Source organism: Piliocolobus tephrosceles, chromosome 20 (genome assembly GCF_002776525.5).
Source record: "Piliocolobus tephrosceles isolate RC106 chromosome 20, ASM277652v3, whole genome shotgun sequence".
In the NCBI taxonomy this organism is placed as follows: Eukaryota; Metazoa; Chordata; class Mammalia; order Primates; family Cercopithecidae; genus Piliocolobus; species Piliocolobus tephrosceles.
In genome coordinates this window covers 7,828,651-7,853,083 of record NC_045453.1, presented here as the reverse complement: position 1 = coordinate 7,853,083, position 24,433 = coordinate 7,828,651, and the positions used below count along the sequence as shown (strand labels likewise).

Genomic DNA, 24,433 nt, shown 5'->3' with positions numbered 1-24,433 from the left:
GAATTGCTTTCATAATTTCAGTTTTGATTTGCTTCTTGCTACAGTTGTAGAAATACAGTTGATTTATGTATATTGATCACATATCGTGAAATCTTGCTGAACTCTTCCTTATTGGCTCTAATAGTTTTTTTAGTGGATTCCTTAGGAATTTTCTATATTCTAGATTATGACATCTGTAAATAATTAGTTTTACTTATTCCTTTCTAATTTGGGTGCCATTAATTTCTTTTTTTATTTTTCCCTAATTGCCTTAGAACACTCAGTACAATGTTAAACTGAAGTAGCGAGAGTGGACATCTTTGTCTTTTTCCTCATCTTAATGGGGAAACATTTAGTCTTCACTGTTAAGCATGATGCTAGCTGTGGGTATTTTAATAAAAGCCCTTTATCAGGCTGAAGAAGTTATCTTCTATTCCTTTTTGATTGTTTTTATCATGAAAGTGTGTTGGGGTTTTTTTCGGATGCTTTTTCTGCATCTGTTGAGATGACTGTGTGGCTTTTGGCTTTTTGTCCTTTATTCTATTGATTGGTTTATTATATTGATTTTCATATGTTGAACCAACCTTACATTCCTGGGGTAAATTCCACTTCGTCATGGTGTATAATCTTTTTTTTTTTTTTTTTTTTTCTGAGACAGGGTCTCTCTGTCACCCAGGCTGGAATGCAGTGGTATGATCACAGCTCACTGCAGCTTCTCAAGCAATCCCCCCATCTCAGCCTCCTGAGTAGCTGGGACTACAGGTGCATGCTACCATGCTTGGTTAATTTTTTGTTTTAATTTTTGTAGAGACAAGGTCTCACTATGTTGCCCAGGCTGGTCTCATACTGTTGGGCTTAAGTAATCCTCCTGCCTTGACCTCTCAGAGTGCTGGGATTACAGGTGTAAGCCACCATGCGTGGACTGTAATCCTTTTTATATGTGTCTGGATTTTGTTTGCTAGGGTTTTCAGAATTTTTGTGTATATATGCATAAGAGATACTCATCTGTAGTTTTCTTGTGATGTCTTTGGTTTTGGTATCAGGGTAATACTGGCCTCAAAGAGTGAGTTGGGAAATGTTTCCTCCTCTTCTGTTTTTTGGAAGAGTTTGGGAAGAATTGGTGATTCTTTAAATGTCTTGTATTGTCCACCAGTGGAGGCATCATGACCAGGGTTTTTCTTTATGGGTAGTTTTTTGTTGTTGTTGTTGTTTTGTTTTGTTTTTTTTTAATCACTAGGTCAGTCTCTTTACTTGCTCTAGGGCTATTCAGATATTCTGTTTCTTCTTCTTCTTTATTTTTTTTAAACAGATGGAGTCTCGCCCTTCCATCCAGGCTGGAGTACATTGGCATGATCATAGCTCACTGCAGCCTCCATCTTCTGGGGTCAAGTAATCCTCCTGCCTCAGTCTCCCAAGTAGCTGGAACTATAGGCATACCACCACACCCAGCTATTTTATTTTATTTGTAGAGACATGGGGTCTTGCTATGTTGGCCAGGGTGATCTCAAATCTTCTGGCTTCAATCAGTCCTCCCACCTCAGCCACCCAAAGTGTTGGGATTACAGGCAGGAACAACCATGCTCAGCCTCTGTTTCTTCTTAAGTCAGTTTTTATAGTTTTATGTCTTTCTAGGAATGTGTCCATTTTGTTTAGGTTATCTAATTTGTTGGCATATAGTTGTTCATAGTAGTTCCTTATAATGACTTTTGTTGCCATAAGGTTGGTGGTAATGCCCTCTTCTTTATTTCTGAGTATAGTAATCTGTATTCTCTCTCCTTTTTTCTTGGTCGGTCTAGCTAAGAATTTGCCAGTCTTTTCAAAGAGCTAGCTTTTGGTTTTGTTCATTTTCTGTTATTTTCTGTTCTGTGTTTCATTTGTTTCAACTCTTATTCTCCCTTTTGCTTGCTTTGGGTTTAGTCTGCTCTTTTTCCAGTGTCTTAAGGCAGATTAGGTTATTGATTAGAAACAGTTTTATTTGGTCCGGTGCAGTGGCTCACGCCTGTAATCCCAGCACTTCGGGAGGCTAAGGTGGGCGGATCACCTGAGGTCAGGAGTTCGAGACCAGCCTGGCCAATATGGCAAAACCTCGTCTCTACTAAAAATACACAATGTAGCCAGGATTGGTGGTGGGCACCTGTAATTCCTTTTGCTCTGGAGGCTGAGGCAGGGTAATCGCTTGAACCCAGGAGGCGGAGGTTGCAGTGAGCCAAGATTGGGCTATTGCACTCCAGCCTGGGAGACAGAGAAAGACTGTCTCAAAAAAAAAAAAGAATTTTCTTTTAATGTAGGCATTTACAGCTATAAATTTTCCTCTGAGCACTCCATTAGCTACATTGTAAGTTTTGGTGTCTTCATCCATCTTGGATACTTTATACTTCCACTTATGATTTCTTCTTTGGCCTATTATTATTTAGGATGGGTTTTAAAAATTATCCACATAATTCATGAATTTCCCAAATTTCTTTTGATTTCATTCCATTGTGGCCAGACAACATACTGTATATGATTTCAGCTTTTAAATTTATTGAGGCTTGTTTAGTGGCCTGAAATATGATCTGTCCTGGAGAATGTTTCATATGCACTTGAGTAGAATGTATATTCTGTTCTGGCTGCATGGAGTGTTCTGTAGATGTCTGTTACAATGTATGTGTTCATTGTGTTCAGGTCTTCTAGTTCTTTGCTAATCTGCCTAGTTGTCTATTATTGAAAGCAGAGTTATTAAAGTGTCCAACTTTTATTTTTGAATTATCTCTTTGCTTCATTTCTGCCAGCTTTTGGTTCATGTATTTTTGGGCTCTGTTGTTAGGTACATATATGTTTGTAGTTGTTATCTCTCTAATGGATTGACCCTTTTATCAACTATCCTTTCTCTCCGTAGAATGAATTTTTAAATTCATGCTTATTTTAAACAGTTTGTGCAAAATTGTCTTAAAAGTATGTAAAATAAAAAATACATGCATACCCAACCCTGTAGAAATCAGTGTTAACAATTTATGGTATATCTTCTGAGACCTTTTTAAATAAACTTATACTTACAAATGTGCTTTAAACAGAAGAATCATAGTAATAATGTTCTGCAGCTTTTCAGAAATTAAAGCCACATTAGATCACAGAGATTACCTACTCTAAAATACTTCTTTTCAAAAATGAGAAAACTGAGGCCCAGAGAAGGGCAAGTAGGTGGCCAAGCTGGGACTAGAACCTGGGTCTCCTGACTTGCTGCAGTGTTCCTTTTACTGAACCTTACTGCCTCCTGGAACAAAAGGGTCTTGTAATACTGTGACAGATATATGGGCAATGAATGGTTATGGCAAAATCATTTTATAAGTTATGCTTTGAATTAATTTTGAAGATTTTATCTAATTTTTTTTTATAGCTTCTTGTAGAAATTCTTATGAGGCCTACGATCTCTATCCGGGGACAGAAACTAAAAAGTAAGTATACCTGTTAGCTGCTGGTCCTTGTTTTCCAACCTGCCAATATGGTGGCAGTTCCCGGCAGCTGCCTTTTTCCTTCCCTTCCTGACCCTTAATACTGAGGACATGCCTTATCTTCAGCTACAGGTTGCTGTCTCCTCCCCCAGCTAAGCAACTGTCTTTATTCATTCTGTACTACATAGAAATTCAGATCTGGGTTAAAGGAATACATCTTTGTACTTTTGATAGTCCTGTGATCCAGCTTCTATGTTTCCTTGGGAAATTCTTATTTCTCATATATAACTAGCTGAGAGAGTAAGCAATAACCTGGTAAGATCACTCTGTTTTATTTTTTAAAAACCTATTTTTTGTTAGAAAGGTGATATATGCTCTTTGTAAAAAGTTCAGTCATTACTAGAGTGTGAATGGTAAGAAGTCAGAGTGTTTTGGCATGCACTATTTCTTAAGCTGAGTGGTAGATATATGGGTAATATTCTATTTTTTTTTTTATGACTTACACGTTACAAATATTCTTTTTAGGTATACAATTTTTTTTTTTTTTTTTTTGGAGACAGAAGCTGGCTCTGTTGCCCAGGCTGGAGTGCAGTGGCATGATCTTGGCTCACTGTAACCTCCGCCTCCCGAGCTCAAGTGATTTTCCTGCCTCAGCCTCTCAAGTAGCTGGGATTACAGGCGCCCGCCACCGTACCTGCCTAATTTTTGTATTTTTTTTTTAGTAGAGATGGGGATTCACCATGTTGGCCAGGCTGGTCTCAAACTCCTGACCTCAAGTGATCTGCCCACCTCAGCCTCCCAAGTGCTGGGATTACAGGCATGAGCCACCACACCCAGCTTCAGTATTTAATTTAATATAAAAAAGTGAATGCACTTTACTCTGGCGTTAAAAGCCAGAGATGACTTCAGTTAATGTTTGGTGAATGCCCTCCTACCAGCTTTGCATTTTTTTAATTTAAAAGATTTTTTTTTTTTTACCCCTAACCTATTAGGGGTCCTATATACTATATATGGCCTCATTTGTGCATGCAGCAGTGGTTAAGAGGATTTATATTCATTTTTAATATCTCAGCTGTGTATTCTTTCTAACTTGATCTTTCATGTTCTCTATCTACCCTTATAGCAAGTAGCATATTGTAATTATTTGTTGGTGCACTTGTTTAGTCTCTCTTCCTCCCACTAGATTTACAGGTTCCATGAAGGCTGAGACTTTTTTTCCCTCACCACTGTATCTGCTCTAGAGTTGATGCTGAATAATACTTGATGAATGAGTGAATCCTAATTCCTTTTTAAAATGGAGGATCTAGAAATAGATATATGGTGAGACATACAGAACAGTGTTTTACCCTGCTCTGAAGTCGTTAAATAAATCAATCACAGAGCCCCAGTAGGTTGAAAGGTGGTGATAAGGGATGCAGAGCATCTGCATTGTCTCAGGATTATGTGAGGCAACCCGTCTAGTCAGGCTAGCTTAGTGGGGCTGCCCATTGGGATCTGAGGAGATCTAGCATTTTAGCATTCCTGGCAGCTTAGGAGCAAATGGAAACAGTTTTTAAAAATAGAAGCAGTGCCAAATAAAACACTTTGTCCATGGTTCATACTCAGTTTCATCATCTCTTGGTTTTGGGCTCATGAAAATTAAGTTTCCTTTTTATGCTGCTTTCCTGTTCCTGCTCACAGGGAAGTAGTAGGTTCTTTATTAGAATTAGTAATAGATCAGATGTTAAAAGCCATTTGCCCAATACAGATAAAAGCAATAAAAAAAGAAATGCTCGGTTAGTGAGTCTGATAAAAATGGTATATTTATTTGCTGCTAGTAGAACTTTCAATGGAAATTTATAACAAGAGCAACTGAGATGCTTATACTTTTAACTTTTAGCCAGGCGTGATGCACGTGCATGCAGTTGTAGCCACTTGGGAGGGCAAGGAGGGAGAATTGCTTGAGCCTAGGAGTTCGAGACTACAATGAGCTGTGATCATGCCCCTGAGTGACAGAGTAAGACCTCATCTTTAACAAACCAAAACAAATGAACAGAAAAAAATGCTTATACTTTAGATTCTAGTAGTTCTGATTTTGAAAATGTATCTTGAGGAACCAGTTTAATACAAGCATTAAAAGGATACACATATATATTAAGTTGCTTATTTGTGGTCTATTTAAATAGCCAAAAAGAACCCCAAATCCTAGATGTATCCTAAGCAAGACATTAAGGGAAAATGGCTTTATTAAATGACGGCACAACAACAGGTTGAAATTATGAAGACTGGGGCATAATAAGAAAACAGCTGCTGTATCAAACCAAAAGCAATATGCAAATGGGCTTGTAGATTCTGATGGACACTATGAAAATCTTTGGTAGACAGGGACTGGAAGGAGTATATTAAAAGAAAAATCATCATGTTGGAGGGGGTTATAACAGTTCTTATGCTGAAAAAAAATGTAACCGTTGTACTATCTTTTCAATGAGAAAAATAACCAGTCGTTACCCTTTAACTTTCAGTAAGTGATGAAATGTCCAAGGACTGCTTGAGTATCCTGTATAATACCTGTGTCTGTGTAAGTACCCCTGCCATTAGGGCTCCGCGTATCTCCCTACCAGATCTGCAAGGGTTAAGATGGGAATATTCGGGTGGGGTGGCAGATGTGAGCACTGTCTTCAGACAGGGGGGAATCGGGCTTATTTTATGTGTGCCTGAAAATCAAGACTAACTGGTAGAAATTATAGGGAGGCAGAATTTTGTAGCAGTTGTTAAGAGCCAGAACTGCCGCAGCAGGTAGTAAACTCCTTTGGCCTTGGAGCTTGGAGCTGTCCGAGTAGAAACTGAACCCTTGTCAAAAGATGACAAGCTTTGGCAGACTGCGACCTTTAAGACTCATTTTAACTCCATTATGCCTATTTCTTCATTTTCCTTGTTAGAAAACAAAATGAGAACCAGAAGCCCCCCCCCCCCCATATATTGAGCAGGACTCTCTACTAGCTTGACCATTGAGCCAGGAAGAATGGTGAATAAAGGAAGCAATTTGATTTTGTGTTCTGGCCCTTGGCTTAGTACACCTCCCAAGCCGTAGTTTCTTACCAGTAGAGTGCAGTTAGCAGTCATATTAACATCATAGGTCTATTGTGAGAACTGAGATAGTAGATGTGAAAACACTTTGTAAAACAATATATAAATGTTAGTTTTTATAAGACACAGTACCTTTTAGAAACTTATGATAAACTATGTAAACCGTGAATCATAATACATGGCAGAATGAGACGAGTGTTACAGATGTGAACCCTGTATGCTGTGGAAATAGAAACATTGAGCTCCATTTCATTTCTTGCCTCATTCAAAATGAGATTTCTGGCATCTTGTGGGTGTATGCAAAATCTACCAAGATCACGAACTTAGAAGTAGGTAAGAAAGAAGAAGATAAATAAAACAAGGGTGGGGACATAACATATAGCCAGGAATTGGGCTGATATAAAAATGAAGACCATAAAATCATCTGTATTATGGATGGGCACAAATTTGGCTTCAAGCTTCTTAGCAGCCAACACAAATAGAGGAATATGTTTGAACACTTATATAATTCAGCATGTATAGTAGTGCTGTAAAATTGAAATATAATGCAAGCCACTTGGGTTATTTTAAATTTTCTTGTAGCCACATTTTTTTAAAGAAAAAAGTAGGAAGAAACAGCGAAGCTAATTTTAATGATAAATTCTGTTTAACACAGTGTATCAAGAATATTGTCATTCTAACATGTGATAAGTATAATTATTAATGAGATATTTACTTTTTTTGGTATTAAGCTCTCAAAATCCAATGTTTTTGTTTTTTTTTTTTCCTTCTCATTTGAACACCAGGGCACATCTCAGTTTGGCCTGGCCACCTTTCAAGTGCTCAGTAGCCATGTATAGCTAATGACAGAGATAGGCACAGGGAGATCTATAAGATAAAAAGCAAATTGTTCAGGAATTGCACAATTCTTGCAACTAAGGCCAAAAAGAAATTGTCCTTATAGAGGAAGACAGTGTATAAAATAATGACTCTATCATTGGCAACTTCCATATAGTCACTAGTTTTATGAGGCTGTTTTAAAATCATGATACCTATTGTTAATCAGTGACATTCCAATAAAACAGTTAAGATAAAAAAATGTATGAAGAGAGGTTGATTAATGGGTACAAGTATATGGATTGATAAATAAGACCTAGTGTTAGGATAAATCAGTAAGGGTGACTTAGTTTATAATACTCTGTTTTACATTTCAAAATAGCTAGAAGAGAATTTGAATGGTTCTTCACATAAAAGACAAGTATTTAAGCTGATGGCTATCCCAAGTACATTGATTTGAACTTTATAAATTATATGAATGTATTAAATTATATGCTTCCTGAAATTATGTACCTTTATTATATATCAACTAAAAGTATTTTTAAATAAAATTTTTAAAAAATTTTAAGCAACATGGGATGATATGGTCCAATTATGTGCTATCTGGGCTGAATTCCACATTATGTAGAGAAATTGGGGCTCTTAGGATTTCAAACACCAATGCCTCCAGGGATCAGGCAGAAAACAGGAAATGTTTGGAATTGCTGGTGTTGGAGAGGGGACTTGTGTAAACTGTGACTCAAGTGGAGCAAGTGTGTCCTGTCTAAAGATGTTTGAATTCAGAAGTTTAAAAAGTACTGTTGACTGGGCGTGGTGGCTCTCACCTGTAATCCCAGCAATTTGGGAGGCTGAGGTGGGTGGATCACCTGAGGTCAGGAGTTCCAGACCACCCTGGCCAACATGGTGAAACCCCATCTGTACTAAAAACACAAAAATTAGCTGGGCGTGGTGGTGCATGCCTATAGTCCCAGCTACTCGGGAGGCTGAGGCAGGAGAATCACTTGAACCCAGGAGACAGAGGTTGCAGTGAGATGAGATCGTACCACTCCACTCCAGTCTGGGTGACAGAGTGAGACTCTCTTAAAAAATAAAATATAGAAAAAAAACAGTACTGCTCGTCAGAAAAAGCTTGGCCTACCGGATGCTAGTTTATAGCCCCTTGTTTAGATACTTGACAAATACTAGGTCAAGAGCTTATGATTAGGCTGCGCACAGTGGCTCACACCTATAATCTCAACACTTTGATAGCCCGAGGCAGGAGGATCATGTGTGTCCAGGAGTTCAAGACCAGCGTGGGCAACATAGTGAGAACCTGTCTCTACAAAAAAATTAAAAACTGGCGGGATGTGGTGTTGTATACCTATAGTCCCAGCTCCTCAGGAGGCTAAGGTGGGAGGATTGCATGAGCCTGAGAGGTCAGAGCTGCAGTGAGTCATGATTGTGCCAGTGCACTCACTCAGCCTGGGCTATAGAGTGAGACTCTGTCTTTAAAAAAAAAAACAAAAAAACCTATGATGAATATTATATGGAAAAAACTCTCCCCAGTAGTTGCATACAACATTTTATATATCGTTTTAGTGCTTTTTGGCCTCAGTTAAGAACTTGTGATGGCATTTTGGGTGGCCAGTCTTGACCTAGGAAGGCTTTCCAAGAGGAGTCATTTTAGCCAGTCTGTAAAAGGAGTAGCACTTTGATAAACTGAAGAGAGGAGAAAGGTGGGTAGTGAAGGGTAGCTAGTTAGAGCAGCAGGATTGTGTATTTGACAGCCTGGAGATAGAGAGAAAGTGATAAATTTATTTCTTTTTGTTCTGTTTCTTTGGATCTTCCAGAACTTTTGCTTGTCTGAGTAAAACTAGAGTCAGTCCTGTTTCACATCTCGTAGCTGGTGTAGGTACTATATGTAGTTTGGGAATACAACCTTTTTTTTTCTCTCTCTCTCTCTTTTTTTTTTTAATGTATCAGTGCTACAACTGAAGAACAGAGATGTATCAGTACAGACTGAGATTGCTTTCTTTAGTGTCCTATTTAATGGGATTGTTGAAGATTTATATACTTGGCACATCTTTATTGATGCCTTCACTTTGAAAATTAAATTGGCCAGGTGTGGTGGTGCACACCTGTAGTCCCAGTGATTCAGGAGGCTAAGGTGGGGGGATCTGGCAATTCGGGAGGCTGAGGTGGAGGGCTCGCTTGAGCCCAGGTGATTGAGGCTGCAGTGAGCTATATTCGTACTTGTGAATAGTCATGGCCTCAGCCTGGGCAACAGAGTGAGACCCTGTCTCTAAAATTGAAAGAAAATTAAATTTGCTGTGACATATCTCATTTCACTGATTCTGAAATGCTTCCTAACTTGGGGTTCCCATTTACCAAACTGTGTGTGTCTGTACACTTGATTATACTTTTTAAGGAGAGGTCAAGTTTATTGCAGTAAGCCTTGGAATTTTTTCAGTTTAGAGGCTGAAAAAAAAAAAGAAAGAAATATTAAAGCCACTAAGCTCTAGTTGCCTTAAGGCAGTAGGGGTGGGAGGTGTGTGTATGTAAGCTAGCGGTATTGCAGTTTCTTTATTTTTAGAGAGAAGGTTTCACTCTGTCCCCATGCTGGAATGCAGTGGTGAGATTGTAGCTCACTGTGGCCTCACACTCCTGGCCTCAAGCTGTCCTCTCACCTCAGCCTCCTGGGTAGCTGGGATTACAGGTGTGAGCCACTGCACTTGACAGTACTGCAGTTTTCAATCCAAACTCTTGAACATAAGTTTTAAGGTCTTTAACCAGCTAGTTTCCTTACTTCCTTCATACTCCTTGGGGGTTTTGTTGTTGTTGTTGGGTTTTTTGTTTGTTTTGAGTCAGGGTTTCCCTCTGTTGCCCAGGCTAAAGTGCATTTGCCTAGTCTCGGCTCACTGCGACCTCCACCTCCTGGGCTCAAGTGATCCTTTTACCTTAGCCTCCCGTGTAGCTGGGACTACAAGTGTGCATTACCACACCCAGCTAATATTCGTATTTTTATTAGAGACAGGATTTTGCCACGTTGGCCAGGCTGATGTCAAACTCCTGGCCTCAAGTGATCTGCCCACCTTGGCGCCTCAAAGTGCTGGGATTACAGGTGTGAGCCACCATGCCTGGCCTCAAAATTTTTTTTTTTTTTTTTTTTGAGACGCAGTCTCTCTCTGCCGCCCAGGCTGGAGTGCAGTGGCCGGATCTCGGCTCACTGCAAGCTCCGCCTCCCGGGTTTACGCCATTCTCCTGCCTCAGCCTCCCGAGTAGCTGGGACTACAGGCGCCCGCCACCTCACCCGGCTAGTTTTTTTTTTTTTTTTGTATTTTTTAGTAGAGACGGGGTTTCACCGTGTTAGCCAGGATGGTCTCGATCTCCTGACCTCATGATCCGCCCGTCTTGGCCTCCCAAAGTGCTGGGATTACAGGCTTGAGCCACCGCGCCCGGCCTCAAAGACTTTTAAGATGATCATTTTACTGATGAAAAAATGGAGTTCCAAAGGTGCGAAGTGATATGCTCAGGATCACATGGCTGGAATTAGAACATGGGTCTGACTCTTAAGTCCATGCTTCGGTACTGTTGGATTTCAGATTTAAGAATGGCCTTCAGAACTCTGAGATAAGTTATCTTAAGAAATACCATCTCATTGTGTTATGTTCTCACAAGTGGGCTCCCCTTGTGTAGCCTGAATGTCAGGAGGCTTTTTTCTTCCATGGCTGGAGAGTTAACGAATGTTTCCCACAGTTAAGTTGTGCTGTTCCCCTTTTGTTGACTCATGCCAGTTTTCAGAGGTGAAATTGCTTTTCACCGTCGGTAAAGGATACCTTGCTCTTCATAATTTATTTTGTACTTACAACTTATTCTGCCTTTTCTTCTTGTGACAGACGGAGGGAGTTACAAAGCGTTTGGCAGAAAAGAATGACTTTGTGATCTTCCTGTTTACACTGATGACAAGTAAGAAGACATTCTTACAAACAGCAACCCTCATTGAAGATATTTTGGGTGTTAAAAAGGTGAGCTGTGTCCTCCAGCTGACCAGATGGGGAAGGGTGTCTCAGACCATTGGATTCTCAAACCTGAATAATATACAGAGCTTTTTTAAAAGAAAGTGTTAAATTATGTCTTGTGTCACTTAGATATATTCAAGTGTAAACCTGGATTACCCCTTATACTAGTGGTTCTTACATGACTGTAAAACCTAAACAAACATATACATTGAAATCAAACTAATTCTAAAACTCAGAACTTCAAATTGACTCTGTGAATGTAGTGTGATGCCACATGTTACTTTGCTGAAATCAGATTGCCCCTCACTCATTACCATGGGGCAAGTTCTTTGTAGCATGTCTGTGCTACTGTATGCTGTGCATTGACTCCATTCTCTTACCACTTTTCTCTACCGCTATCTGAACTGCTGTGAAGCCTTCATTCATTACTACTAAGGGATATGTTCCCCTTGGTAGTAATGTTTGGCTTTCACTTATGAAGTCTGCCTCTATCGTTTCTCATTAGTCTTCAGCAGTTAAAGTTGGTTAATTGGCACCAGCACGGTAGGAGACAAATGGGAGCTCTGAAATCCTGCCACTTGGTCATAAGGTTGATAATCAGATGACCCATAACTTTTTTTCAAAAAACTATGATCAAAATGAAAACTAAATTAAAAATTTCGAGAATTCATAGGTACCCAAAAATACATTCATAGACCTCTGTTAGAGACTCACTGTGTTACCTTTTTGGTGTAATGCTTGTTAGGATCTGGAGCTCACCTCCTTAGTCCTCATCTGTCCTGAGCCTCCATGTTGGTTGCTGGTTGGCAGATTTCTTTCTCTTCCTGTTGAGCAGCCTCATGGAGGTTGCTGTTGCAGGGTAGTGGGTGTTCACGTGCACTGTGGTGACCCCAGCTTTCATTTCTTCTTGCTGTGCTTTCCCCAGGCCTTGCTTGTCATTGCCCAGCATAAGTGGCCTATTGTCTGCAGGAACACATTGGAGATGTGTGCAGGCCCCAGACAGACCCTTTGTGCCCTTTGATAAAAGGCTTTGTTGTTATTCCAGTAATTGTGTGTTCCAGCCAGTGTGTGAAAGGGGGCCTCTGGAGTAGAAACTCCAGACTCCTTAGCCGTCTCAGCATAGGAGTCTAGAATTGCTCCTTCATGACTTTTCCCACTTGCCTCTCACTCCCTCTCATTCCTTTTTGTGTACCCCAAAATGATGACATGTTCTACCAAACATTATGGGTATCTTGGTGCAGTTTGAAAGGGGGATAGACACCATAAAGAAAGTGGAAACACCGTAAACTGGGAAAAGACATTTGCAATTCAGGTAACCAACAAAGGATGTGTATTCAGAATTTATGAAGAATTCTTACAGGCCAGGTGTGGTGGCTCATGCCTGTAATTCCAACACTTTGGGAGGCTGAGGCAGGCAGATCACTTGAGGTCAGGAGTTTAAGACCAGCCTGGCCATCATGGTGAAACCCAGTTTTAGTGTCTACTAAAAAATACAAAAATTAGCCAGGCATGGTGGCGCACACTTGTCATCCCAGCTACTTGGGAGGCTAAGGCACGAGAATTACTTGAACCTGGGAGGCAGAGGTTGCAGTGAGCCAAGACTGTGTCACTGCACTCCAGACTGGGCAACAGCGTAAGACTCCCTCTCCAAAAAAAAAAAAGAATTCTTACAAATCAGCATGAAAAAGACAAATAGCCCATTAGACAAATGGGCAATGTTATGAACAAGCATTTCACAGATGAAAAAGAAATGGTCCATAAATATAAAAGAGAAGATGCTTAACTTCACTGGCAATCAAGGAAATGCACATCAGTACCATAGTGAGGGGGAGAGTGGGCAAATGTTGGTGAGTGTGTATCAGTGGAAACACTTGCATACTACTGATAAATGTTTATCAGCAGAATATTCTCTTTTTTGTTTTGTAGTTGAACAGCGACACACCTTGTGCCCCAGCACCTAGGGAAGCTTTGCCCTGAGGGCTGAGGCATCAGTATTTTGCCATGGGTCACCTATAATCTGTGCCTGGACACACTTGTGAGGAAGCTCAGTCCTAGAACAGTGATTCTTAGGATTGAAACCCAGAAGGTTGTGAAATCAATCCATCGGGTCTATCAGTCAGATAGAAAAGAGCAAACTGTATTGTGTAAGGGTATTACTTGAATAAGTTTTTGTTTGACATTTATATATACATTCCCATGTGTATGTTTACTGGTGGTCATTCTTGGTGATAGCTAAAAAGTTTGGAAGCCACTGCCCCAGCAAAACTTCTCTACCTGTGCATCAAGAAACACATAAGAACATTTGTAGCTTCGTTGTTTCAGAACAAAACACTGAAACCAAGTCTCTGATCCATCAATAGGAGAAGGGATGAATGTACTTTCTTCACGCAGTGGAATATTATATAGTAGAAATGAATGAACTGTTGCCGTAGGCAACAACATAGCTGAGTAATTGAAATAATCGAGTGGTAGAAGCCAGTTGCAGAACCCTGTAGGTAGCGTATCATTTTCATAAAGCTCAAAAAAGCAAATTGTTTATTGATAAAACTAGTTTTTAAATGGCAAGGCAATAATAATTAATGATAGTGGTTCCCAGAGGCAGAGAGATGCAATAGGAAAGGCACACACAGCTAGTCATTTTGTTATGCTGCATAATATGTATTGTATGTATCAAAAATTAAAACATAAGAATTCTTGGCCGGCCACGGTGGCTCATGCCTGTAATCCCAGCACTTTGGGAGGCCGAGGTGGGCAGATCACTTGAGGTCAGGAGACAGCCTGGCCAATATGGTGAAACCCTGTCTCTACTAAAAATATACAAAAATTAGCCAGGCATGGTGGTGCTTGCCTGTAGTCCAGCTACTTGGGAGGCTGGGCAGAAAAATTGCTTGAACCCATGAGGTAGAGGTTGCCGTGAGCAGGGATTGTGCCATTGTACTCCAGCCTGAGCATCACAGCGAGACTCTGCCTTAAAAAAAAAAAAATCTTAAAATTTAAAACAACCATAAGAAGTGGGCTGGGGGTGGTAGGACCTGTTTTGGGACCCATATACTGAGTTAGACAGGGCTAGAGAAACTGGTGAGATGAAAGTTACAGTTGCCAATAATAGCAGTAGCTGACATTTGTTTTGTACTAGGGAAAAGGAAAGGTGGAAGCAGCCATTCCCCAGTGCCCCCTACACAGCAAATTCCTGTCTTCCTCCATTACTAGAAATAGAGGGGAGTGTGGGATTCATGAGAGCTTCTAGGAATCATGCACTTGTTTCGGGCACATTCACTGATACTGTTGCTACCAGGTCCTGTACGTTGAGTCTCAGGAGAAAGAGTAGGATATATGCCTTTGTCAAAGTATCGTCAGATTGTTTGGGAAATAGATGCAGGAACAAATTGTTAAAAGTTCATGTGATCTGTGCAGTGAGAGAAATTCCCAATCCAGTGGAAGTAAATTAGTGGGATACAGGATAGCAGGTATTACCTAAGTAGCACAAGTATGGTTCAAAATGAGAAAAGCTCATGTAGTACATGACATTTACAGATTTTAAGGAGTAATAAATGAGAATAGAACCAAATAACACAAGGCATTCCATAAAATTATCATTCCTAATAAAAGCTAGCAATGGAGGGAAAACTTAGAAACTATATATAGGGTATTTATTAAAATATAACAGCTATGGGGTATTTATTAAAAATTTATAGCAAATATTAAACTTAAATGTTTTGGAAATATTTCTAGTAAAGTCAAGAAAAAGACAATTCTTGCTCTCACTTACTCTGGATAAATGGTCACATATGTGTGTACACAGAGTACCTATAGGAATGTTCATTGCAACATTGTTTAATGGTGAAAAACTGTAGTTTACCTAAATATGTGTTACAAGAAGAAAGGGTCAGGCACAGTGGCTCACGCCTGTAATCTCAGCACTTTAGGAGGCCAAGGTGGGAGGATTGCTTGAGTCCGGGAGTTCCAGCCTGGGCAACAATAGTGAGATACTTTCTCTATAAAAATGAAGTACTGGCCGGGCGCGGTGGCTCACACCTGTGATCCCAGCACTTTGGGAGGCCAAGGTGGATGGATCACCTGAGGTCAGGAGTTCAAGACCAGCCCGGCCAACATGGTGAAATCCCACCTCTACTAAAAAATACAAAAATTAGCCAGGCGTGGTGGTGGGCACCTGTAGTCCCTGCTACTTGGGAGACTGAGGCAGGAGAATTTCTTGAACCCGGGAGGTGGAGTTTGCAGTGAGCCAGGATCGTGCCACTGCACTCCAACCTGGGCGACAGATTGAGATGCCATCTCAAAAAAAAAGAAAACGTATTAAAATATTAGCCAGGTGTAATGGCACACACCTGTAGTCCTAGCTACTTGGGAAGCTGAAGTGGGAGGATTGCTTGGGCCTAGGAGTTTGAGTCTGTAGTAAGCTATGATGACACTACTGCACTCCAGCTTGAGCAACAGAGTGAGACCCTGTCTATTAAAGAAAAGAGAAATGATTAAACTGTGGGGTAAAACAGTGGGAAGTGATTGAATCAGCTGCTCTTATCAGTGTAGATAAACTTCAAAATGTTGGATGAAAAGTAAGGTGTAGTATGATATCATTCACACTGCATGCAGAGCAGTACCATGTATTTTAATGGAAATATTTGTAAGTATGAAAATATGCATGGGAATAATAAACACAAAGTTCAAAATAATGGCTACTTCTGCGAGGAGATAGGAAAATGCGACTGGATGGGAAATACACAGAGGCCTTTAGCTATATTTGAAGTGTTTTATTTTTTTAAGAAGAAAATCTGTAGCAAGAATGGTAATTTATGATTTGCAAAACTTGAGTGGTAGGCATTTCCGTTTTTTAAAAAATAGGCAAAATATACCACAAGAACAAGTGAAAACAGTGGTGATCAAAAGGTAAATTTAGTCCTCAGACTAATCCCGTGAGGTAGGTTAGTCTCGTTTTACAGATGAACAAGCAAAGACTCGAAAGGTTTTTATAACTTAACTAAGGTTTCGGAGCTGCAGGTTACAGAGCTGGGATAGGAACCTAAGTGATCTAGCCACTGAGCCCCATATTTAGGGGGATGCAAAAGAGAGGCATATCCAGTCTCTTGAGTGAATTGAGCATGGGGATTGTTTCATTTTTGTCTTCTGTAGGAAATGATCCGACTAGATGAAGTCCCCAATCTGAGTTCCTTAGTATCCAATTTCGATCAGCAGCAGCTCGCTAATTTCTGCCGGATTCTGGCTGTCACCATTTCAGAGATGGATACAGGGAACGATGACAAGCACACGCTTCTTGCCAAAAATGCTCAACAGAAGAAGAGCTTGAGTTTGGGGCCTTCTGCAGCTGAAATCAATCAAGGTAAAGTCTCCAAGTTCTCAGAATTTTGAGATTATAGCTCTGAGGCCCTTCCTAAATCATCTAGCATTTTTTCTTTTTTCTTTTTCTTTTTTGAGATGGGAGCTCACTGTGTCACCCAGGCAGGAATGCAGTGGCACAATCATGGCTCACTGCAGCCTTGACCTCCCCGGGCTCAGGTGATCCTCCCACCTCAGCCACCCGAGTAGCTGGGACTGTAGGCAGGTGCCACCACACCAGGCTAATCTTTGTATTTTTGTAGAGATGGGGTTTTGCCATGTTGCCCAGGCTGGTCTTGACCTCCTGGGCTCAAGTCATCCACCCACCTCATCCTTCCAAAGTGCTAGGATTACAGGTGTGAGCCACTACACCTGGCACCCCTTTTTAATATGTCTAGAGATGGATCCATGCGAAGGCTCCTAGTATGTACATTTTGTGTATCTGTTCATTATTTTGGGAACCAAGTTCCATACCTTTCATCAGATTTGTTAATGGGTTCAGAACCACAAAAAAAGTTAAGAACTACTTTTTATCAGAATTACAAATGCATGTATTTTTGATCTACTAAGTCTCTCTTGGGCCTTCATTTTATAGATAATGATGTATAGACACTAGTCCCTTCTTGTATGCCGTTTCACTTTGTGGTTTTAGTTACCTGTTCAACTGCAATCCGAAATATTAATTGGAAAATTTCAGAGACCACATTCATATAACTCTTATTACGGCATCTTGTTATAATTGTTCTGTTTTATCGTAGTATTGTTGTTAATCTCTTAGTGTACCTAATTTATAAATTAAGCTTTATCATAGTTATGTATGTATATAAGAAAAAACATAGTATATATAGGGTTTGGTGCTATCTGCCATTTCAGGTATCCACTGTGGGGGTCTTGGCTAAGGGAGGACTACTGTACAAAATTATTCATTAAGGCCAGGCACGGTGGCTCACGCCTGTAATCCCAGCACTTTGGGAGGCCGAGGCAGGAGGATCACTTGAGGTTGAGAGTTTGAGACCAGCCTGGCCAACATGTTAAAACCCCGTCTCTACTAGAAATATAAAAATAACCTGGGTGTAGTGGTGCACGCCTGTAGTCCCAGCTCCTCGGAAGGCTGAGGCAGGATAATTGCTTGAACCCAGGAGGCAGAGGTTGCTGTGAGCCCAGATCCCACCATTGCACTTCAGCCTGGGCAACAGAGTTAGACTCGGTCTCAAAAAAAAAAAAAAAAAAAAAATTATTATTCATCGCAACATTGTAATAACAAAAGACTGAAAACAACCCAGATGTTCATTAACACTAGACTGCTTAATGTATTCAGTATTTATATAATGGAAAATTGTGTAGCTTTGAAGAAATGAAGATCTCTATGTACTGCTATAGAAAAATCTCCAAGATATATTAATGATAAAGAGGAAAATACAGAACAGTGTGTATGATATGATAGTTTTTGTATTAAGTTGGGGGAGAATAAGACCATACATTTGCTCACATATGGCATGCCTAAAGAAACTGAAAAGATACACAAGAAACCTAAAGTGGTTATTAACAGGAAGTAGCTGGTAAGGGAAGGTAGTAGCAGTGGGAGTGGGACTTTACTGTATACATTCATATATTGTTTGATTATAGAACCGTGTAAATATATTACTTTAAAAACAAAACACTATTCTAACCAACCTACCCCACCTATTTCTGTTCAGTAGCAAAAGAACTGTATTCTTTCTAAAATGTTGTTGCCTGCACAGATTTTGGAGAAACTGGCATATGTGTGTTTTGGCCATAAGAGTGTAGATAATTCATATTTGAACTGAAACTTGTGTCTTAAAAGCTAGTTTTTCAGTGTTAACAGGCTAGAAATATTGTTCATACAAAAGCCTTTGGTGTACCTTAGGGTACACCAAATAAACAAGGTAAAATAATACAAATGCATCATTAAAAAGCAGCAGTAGAAAACCACAGCCATCCAGAGGTAACCCTAATCATGCTCTGAAAACAGTTCTTTGTTTCTGAAGTCCAGTTGTATGCATTCCCCAGGCTGGCACTGCAGAGTTGTCAGGTGCTTCAGAGCAGCCTCCTCTCCTGAGGCTGAATATGAGCCCGCCATTCACTCTGTTATTGTCTAGTTTTAGTTAGGAATACGAGGTGGTCATAACTATACTTTGTAGGTTATTAGGGAATATAATTTTACATGTTGTAGTCATATGTAAAGGTAGAGGTTTGCGGACTCTGACCAGGGTTTGTTTATTATCTCTTCAGATTTGCTTTTCCTCCTGTGTCCCTAGATACAAGGTCTTCCTTGGTCTGTGTACAGTTTTCTTCCCACTCCTTTATGATTTGCAGGGAGTTCTCATTTTAGGAAATTGACTTTTTAAAAAAAATATGTGACTTTCATTATAACTGAATTATACCTCAGAGCTGGTGTACACACCTATAAGTGATTTTATTTAATCCTTCAAGTGCCCTGTGGAATAGAGATTAGTATCCCCATTGCACATGTGAGGAAACTGAGGGCTAGAAAGGTTCTGTATGGGATACCTGTGTATGCCAAGGCACTAAGTAACTTGCATCTTTTAGTTTCCCATTTAAGGAATCTATTCTGGCAGATGATTTTGATCCTGTTAGTATTGATTGCCTTCATATGCCTATTTGTAAACTGATAAGTAAAACCAGCATTACCCATTATTCTTGAGGAATGAACTGTTCTGGTCAGCTGGGCTTTCTTTTTTTTTTTTTTTTGAGATGGAGTCTTGCTCATCACCCAGGCTGGAGTGCAGTGGCGCGATCTCGGCTCACTGCAAGCTCCGCCTCCCGGGTTCACGCCATTCTCCTGTCTCAGCCTCCTGAGTAGCTGGGACTACAGGCGCCTGCCAACGCGCCCGGCTAATTTTTTTGTATTTATAGCAGAGACGGGGTTTCACCGTCTTAGCCAGGATGGTCTCGATCTCCTGACCTTGTGATCCGCCCGCCTCGGCCTCCCAAAGTGCTGGGATTACAGGCGTGAGCCACCGCGCCCGGCCTGGGCTTTCTTGATTAACTGAGAACCCAAAGCTCAGTTTTTGTTTTTGTTTTTTTTATTTGGGAGTCTTTTTTTTTTTTTTTTAAGTCTCTCTAAAATACCTAGATTCACTTTCATACCTGTGTGACTAACGTAGTAGACAGTCTATATGTGATTCTGCTTGTAGCTTTTGGAATAAAGCTTAAATGTTGTAGGTTCCACACATGAGGTTGTACAGGGTCTGACCCCTCCCGACTCTGACGGTAATTCCTACTCCATTCCCTTACCCACATGATTTTCTCCATTCGAATGCCCTGGGAAGGCCAAGCCGGTGGACATAATTAAATCATGAGTGGGTGAGAAAAGTCTTAGTCCTCTGAATGTTGTCATTCTTGAATTGCACTCCAGTAGCGAATGCCTTTAATCTCAGATGTGTGTGTCAGTCAGCTTGAGCTGCCATAACAAGATACCATAGACTAGGTGACTTAACTAACGGACATTTATTTTTCTCACAGTTCTGGAGGCTAGAAGTCCAAGATCAAGGTGCTGTCAGGATTGGTTCCTGGTGAGGCCTTTCTTCCTGGCTTGTAGAAGGCCATGTTTTTGTTGTATCCACATATGACTTTTCCTCTGCGTCAGTGAGTAGAGACAGAGACCTCTGGTGTCTCTTCCTCTTCTTAGAAGGACACCAGTCCTCTCCGTTTAGGGCCCCACACTTATAACCTCATTTAACCTTAATTACCTCCCTGTATTAGGCAGCAGTCTCCAGATCTGGAGACAGAAGCAGTAGGATTTATGAGGGGAGATTTGTTAGGGGAATTGGCTCACACGATCACAGAGGCAGAGGAGTCCCATGATGAGCCATCTGCAACAAAAATTAGTCAGTCGTGGTGACATGCCGGTACTCCCAGCTACTTGCAAGGCTGAGGGAGGAGAATTGCTTGAACCCAGGAGGCGGAGGTTGCAGTGAGCCGAGATTGTGCCATTGCACTACAGCCTGGGCAACGAGTAAAACTCCATCTCCAAAAATAAATAAATAAAATAAAAGAGAAGCCATATGCAAGCTGGAGAACCTGAGAAGCCGTTAGCATGGCTCAGTCCAAGTCCAGAAAACTTAGAACCAGGAAAGCTGATGGTGTAGCTCCCTGGCTGGAGGACCCCGGAGACTGCTGGTGCAAGTCTCGGAGACCAAAAGCCTAAGATCCTGGAGTCTGATATCCAAGAGCAGTAGGAGAAAAACTTCCCGCTCCAGAAGGGGGAGAATCCCTTTTTGTTTTCCTCCATCGCCTCCCACTGCTCCCCTGCCAATTGGATGGTGCCTGCCCACATTGAGGGCAGATTTTCCCTTAGTTCACAGACTCATACACCAATCTCTTCTGGAATCACCGTCACAGACACGCCCAGAAACAGTGCTATGCCAGCCACTTTGGCATCCCACAGTATAGTCAAATTGACAGCTAAAATTAACCATCACACCACCACACTCCCTAAAGGGCCTATCTCAAAACGCAGTCATATTTGGGGCTAGAGCTTCAATATATGAATTTACAGGGGCTGGAGGGATATAGTCCATAACTGTATGGAAAGCTGAAATATGTAGGATGTTGCCAAAAAGTTTTCATTTCGTTTTTAATAAACTGTGGCTGTGAGGTCATTTTCTTGCCCAGCAAAAATAATGATTTATGCCATCTTCCTGGAGCTCAGATAATTTACATGTAATTATCTGATGTAAATTATCTGACCTCTAGGAAGATGGCATAAATCATTATTTTTTGAGTCTTTTTTGAGATTCTCAGAACTACCAGTTATTCCTTCTGTCGATTCAGAAGAGAACAACTGGTTTCCTTCTGGGGGAAAGTAACATCTTTCAAGATTTTTAGCAGAGATGCAAATGAAGCTATAGGCTAGATAATTGTCAATTTATAAGTGACACTTAGCTGAGAAGGGGCTGAATTATGCAGCACATGAAGCTGGAAAGCAGGAGGGGAAACTACCGGAGTGTGTGGGGAATACTGATGTTTCAGCAGTGAGAGGAGAGGAGAGGCCTGCTTCTGCAGAAATTCCCAGGAGTTGTGAGTGATTTAGTTGTCAGTTTACCATTAACCAGCCAGGTGTAGTAGCTACTGCTAAAGCTGTGAGAATTACAAGGACTGGATATGCTGGGGTGTCAGCCTGTGACTGTGAATCGTATGTGAATTGCTAGGTATGATTGGTCCAGCGAATTTCTTTGTGGGGAGACAATCTGTAGCTTTCGTTAGCTTTTTTTTTTTTTTTTTTTTTGAGACGGAGTCTCGCTCTGTGGCCCAGGCTGGAGTGCAGTGGCCGGATTTCAGCTCACTGTAAGCTCCACCTCCCGGGTTCCCGCCATTCTCCTGCCTCAGTCTCCGGAGTAGCTGGGACTACAGGCGCCCGCCACCTCGCCCGGCTAGTTTTTTGTATTGTTAGTAGAGACGGGGTTTGACCGTGTTAGCCAGGATGGTCTCGATCTCCTGACCTCATGATCTGCCCGTCTCGGCCTCCCAAAGTGCTGGGATTACAGGCTTGAGCCACCGCGCCCGGCCGCTTTCGTTAGCTTTTCAGGAGGTGAGTGACTCTCAACAGCTCAAGAATCTGGGGTGGGAAGTCCGACTTATAACCCTGAGTGCTGGGCACTTCCCGTCTGGAGGAGTGTGTTCAGTGTGCAGGAATGGGGAAGACCAGCTCCTACATGCTGTCCTGAGAGTAGCAGGTCAAGCAGCGGGAGCTATTTTTGCTGAGAACAGAAGCATAAGAATAAAAATCCAGCTTTGTGAAGATTTTCATGTAGAATACAAACTTTTTATTTCTTTTTTGGTTTTTTTGCTTGTTTTGTTTTGTTTTGAGACTGAGTCTGGCTATGTCGCCCAGGCTGGAGTGTAGTGGCACAATCTCAGCTTACTGCATCCTCCGCTTTCTGGTTCAAGCGATTCTTGTGCCTCAGCCTCCCAAGTAGCTGGGGCTACAGGCGTGGGCCACCGCGCCCGACTCATGTTTTTGTGTTTTTAGTAGAAAAGGGGTTTCGCCATGTTGGCCAGGCTGGTCTTGAACTCCCAACCTCAGGTGATCCACCCACCTCGACCTCCCAAAGTGCTGGGATTACAGGCATGAGCCACCACACCCAGCCTATTTATTTGTTTTTAGAAAAAATAATATACACCTAAGATTTTTTTAAAATGGTACAAAAAGTACAGCAGAGAGGTTGTCCCCCTCCCTGTGGTGACTTTTTACCAGTTTCTTAAACGTCCCTCCAGAGATACTCTATCCATGCCCAATCATGGATGGGGGGGAGGGAGAGAGAGAGTGACTCCGTCCTGTTGGTACAGATGGTAATGTAAATAGGTAATACAAAATAAGCACTGCTCTCTTTTTATTAAACTTACCTTGCTAAAAATTATACTCTAGCATATATAGAATTATATGATTCCTTTTTGTAGTTATATAGTATTTTATTATACGGGCATACCATAATTTAATTAGTCTCTCATTAATGGAAATCGATGTGTTGACAAATTCACCTTCCAAAGAAATTACTTGTTCATCTTCCCACCCTGTTGCTGTAGCCTTCCCAGTACAGAGCATGATCAGACTTTTTTATATTTGCCAGGCTGATATGTAAAAAAAAAAAAAAAAATGGTGTCTCAAACAGATATCTATTTCTGCATAATTATTTTATGGAGATGGAAGTCACATAACATAAAATTAGCCATTTTAAAGTGAACAACTCAGCGGCATTTCATACATTTACAGTGTTGTGCAGCTACCACCTCTATCTAGTTGCACGTTTTCATCACCCCGAAAGGAAACCCCGTACACATTAAGCAGCTACTTGCCATTACCCCTTCTCTCCAACCACTGGCAACCACCGTTCTGCTTTTTTCTCTGTGGATTTACCTATTCAGATTACTTCATATACAGTCATGTGTCACTTAGTAATCTCTATCCTTCTGAGAAATGCAGTGAGGCAATTTTGTCATTGTGTGAATGTCACAGGGTGTACTTGCACAAACCTAGCTGGTGTGGCCCATGATACACTTAGGCTGCAAACCTGTACAGCATGTTTCTATACTACATACCGTAGGCAGTTGTACCATAATGGTATTTGTGTATCTAAACATAGAAAAAAGTTATAGTAAAAATACAGTATTATAATCTGATGGGACCACCGTCTTCTACGTGGTCTGTCATTGACCGCAACAGCGTTAATGCCGTGCATGACTGTGAACAGAATCATATAGCATATAGCCTTCTGAATCTGGTTTCTTTCACTTGGCATAATGTTTTTGAAGTTCATTCATGTTGTATCATGTCAGTACTTCATTCCTTTATATGGCTGAATAATACTCATCATATGTAGATACCACAGTTTGTTTATCCCTTAAGTTAACGGACATTTGGGATGTTTTCATCTTATGGTGCTGCTGTGAATGTGTGTGTACACATATTTGTGTGCGCACCTGTTTTCAGTTCTTTGGGGTATATAGGAGTGAAATTGATGGGTCATATGGTAATTTTATGTTTGACTTTTTGAGGAACCTTAGTGTAGTATAAGTAAGGTCAAACGTCATCTCATAGCCACTCACTAATTTACAGGGAGGGTGTGTGTGTGTGTTGAGATAGAGTATCACTCTTGCCCACACTGGAGTACAGTGGTGCGATCTCGGCTCACTGCAACCTCTGCATCGCAGGTTCAAACAATTCTCATGCCTCAGCCTCCTGAGTAGCTGGGACTACAGGCGCACGATACCACGCCTGGCTGATTTTTGTATTATTGGTAGAGACGG

General features: G+C 41.0%; 1 protein-coding gene across 2 annotated transcripts in view; it reads left to right on the top strand.

The window, feature by feature from the left end:
- TRPC4AP (transient receptor potential cation channel subfamily C member 4 associated protein) overlaps window positions 1-24,433 on the top strand; it is an 86,714-nt gene that overhangs the window by 31,626 nt on the left and 30,655 nt on the right. For both annotated transcript variants that reach the window (XM_023220503.1, XM_023220502.1), the window contains exons 4-7: window positions 3,356-3,413; window positions 5,912-5,967; window positions 11,168-11,296; window positions 16,439-16,646. In XM_023220503.1, the coding sequence (XP_023076271.1) occupies window positions 3,356-3,413; window positions 5,912-5,967; window positions 11,168-11,296; window positions 16,439-16,646 (451 nt within the window). The remainder of the gene's footprint in view (window positions 1-3,355; window positions 3,414-5,911; window positions 5,968-11,167; window positions 11,297-16,438; window positions 16,647-24,433) is intronic.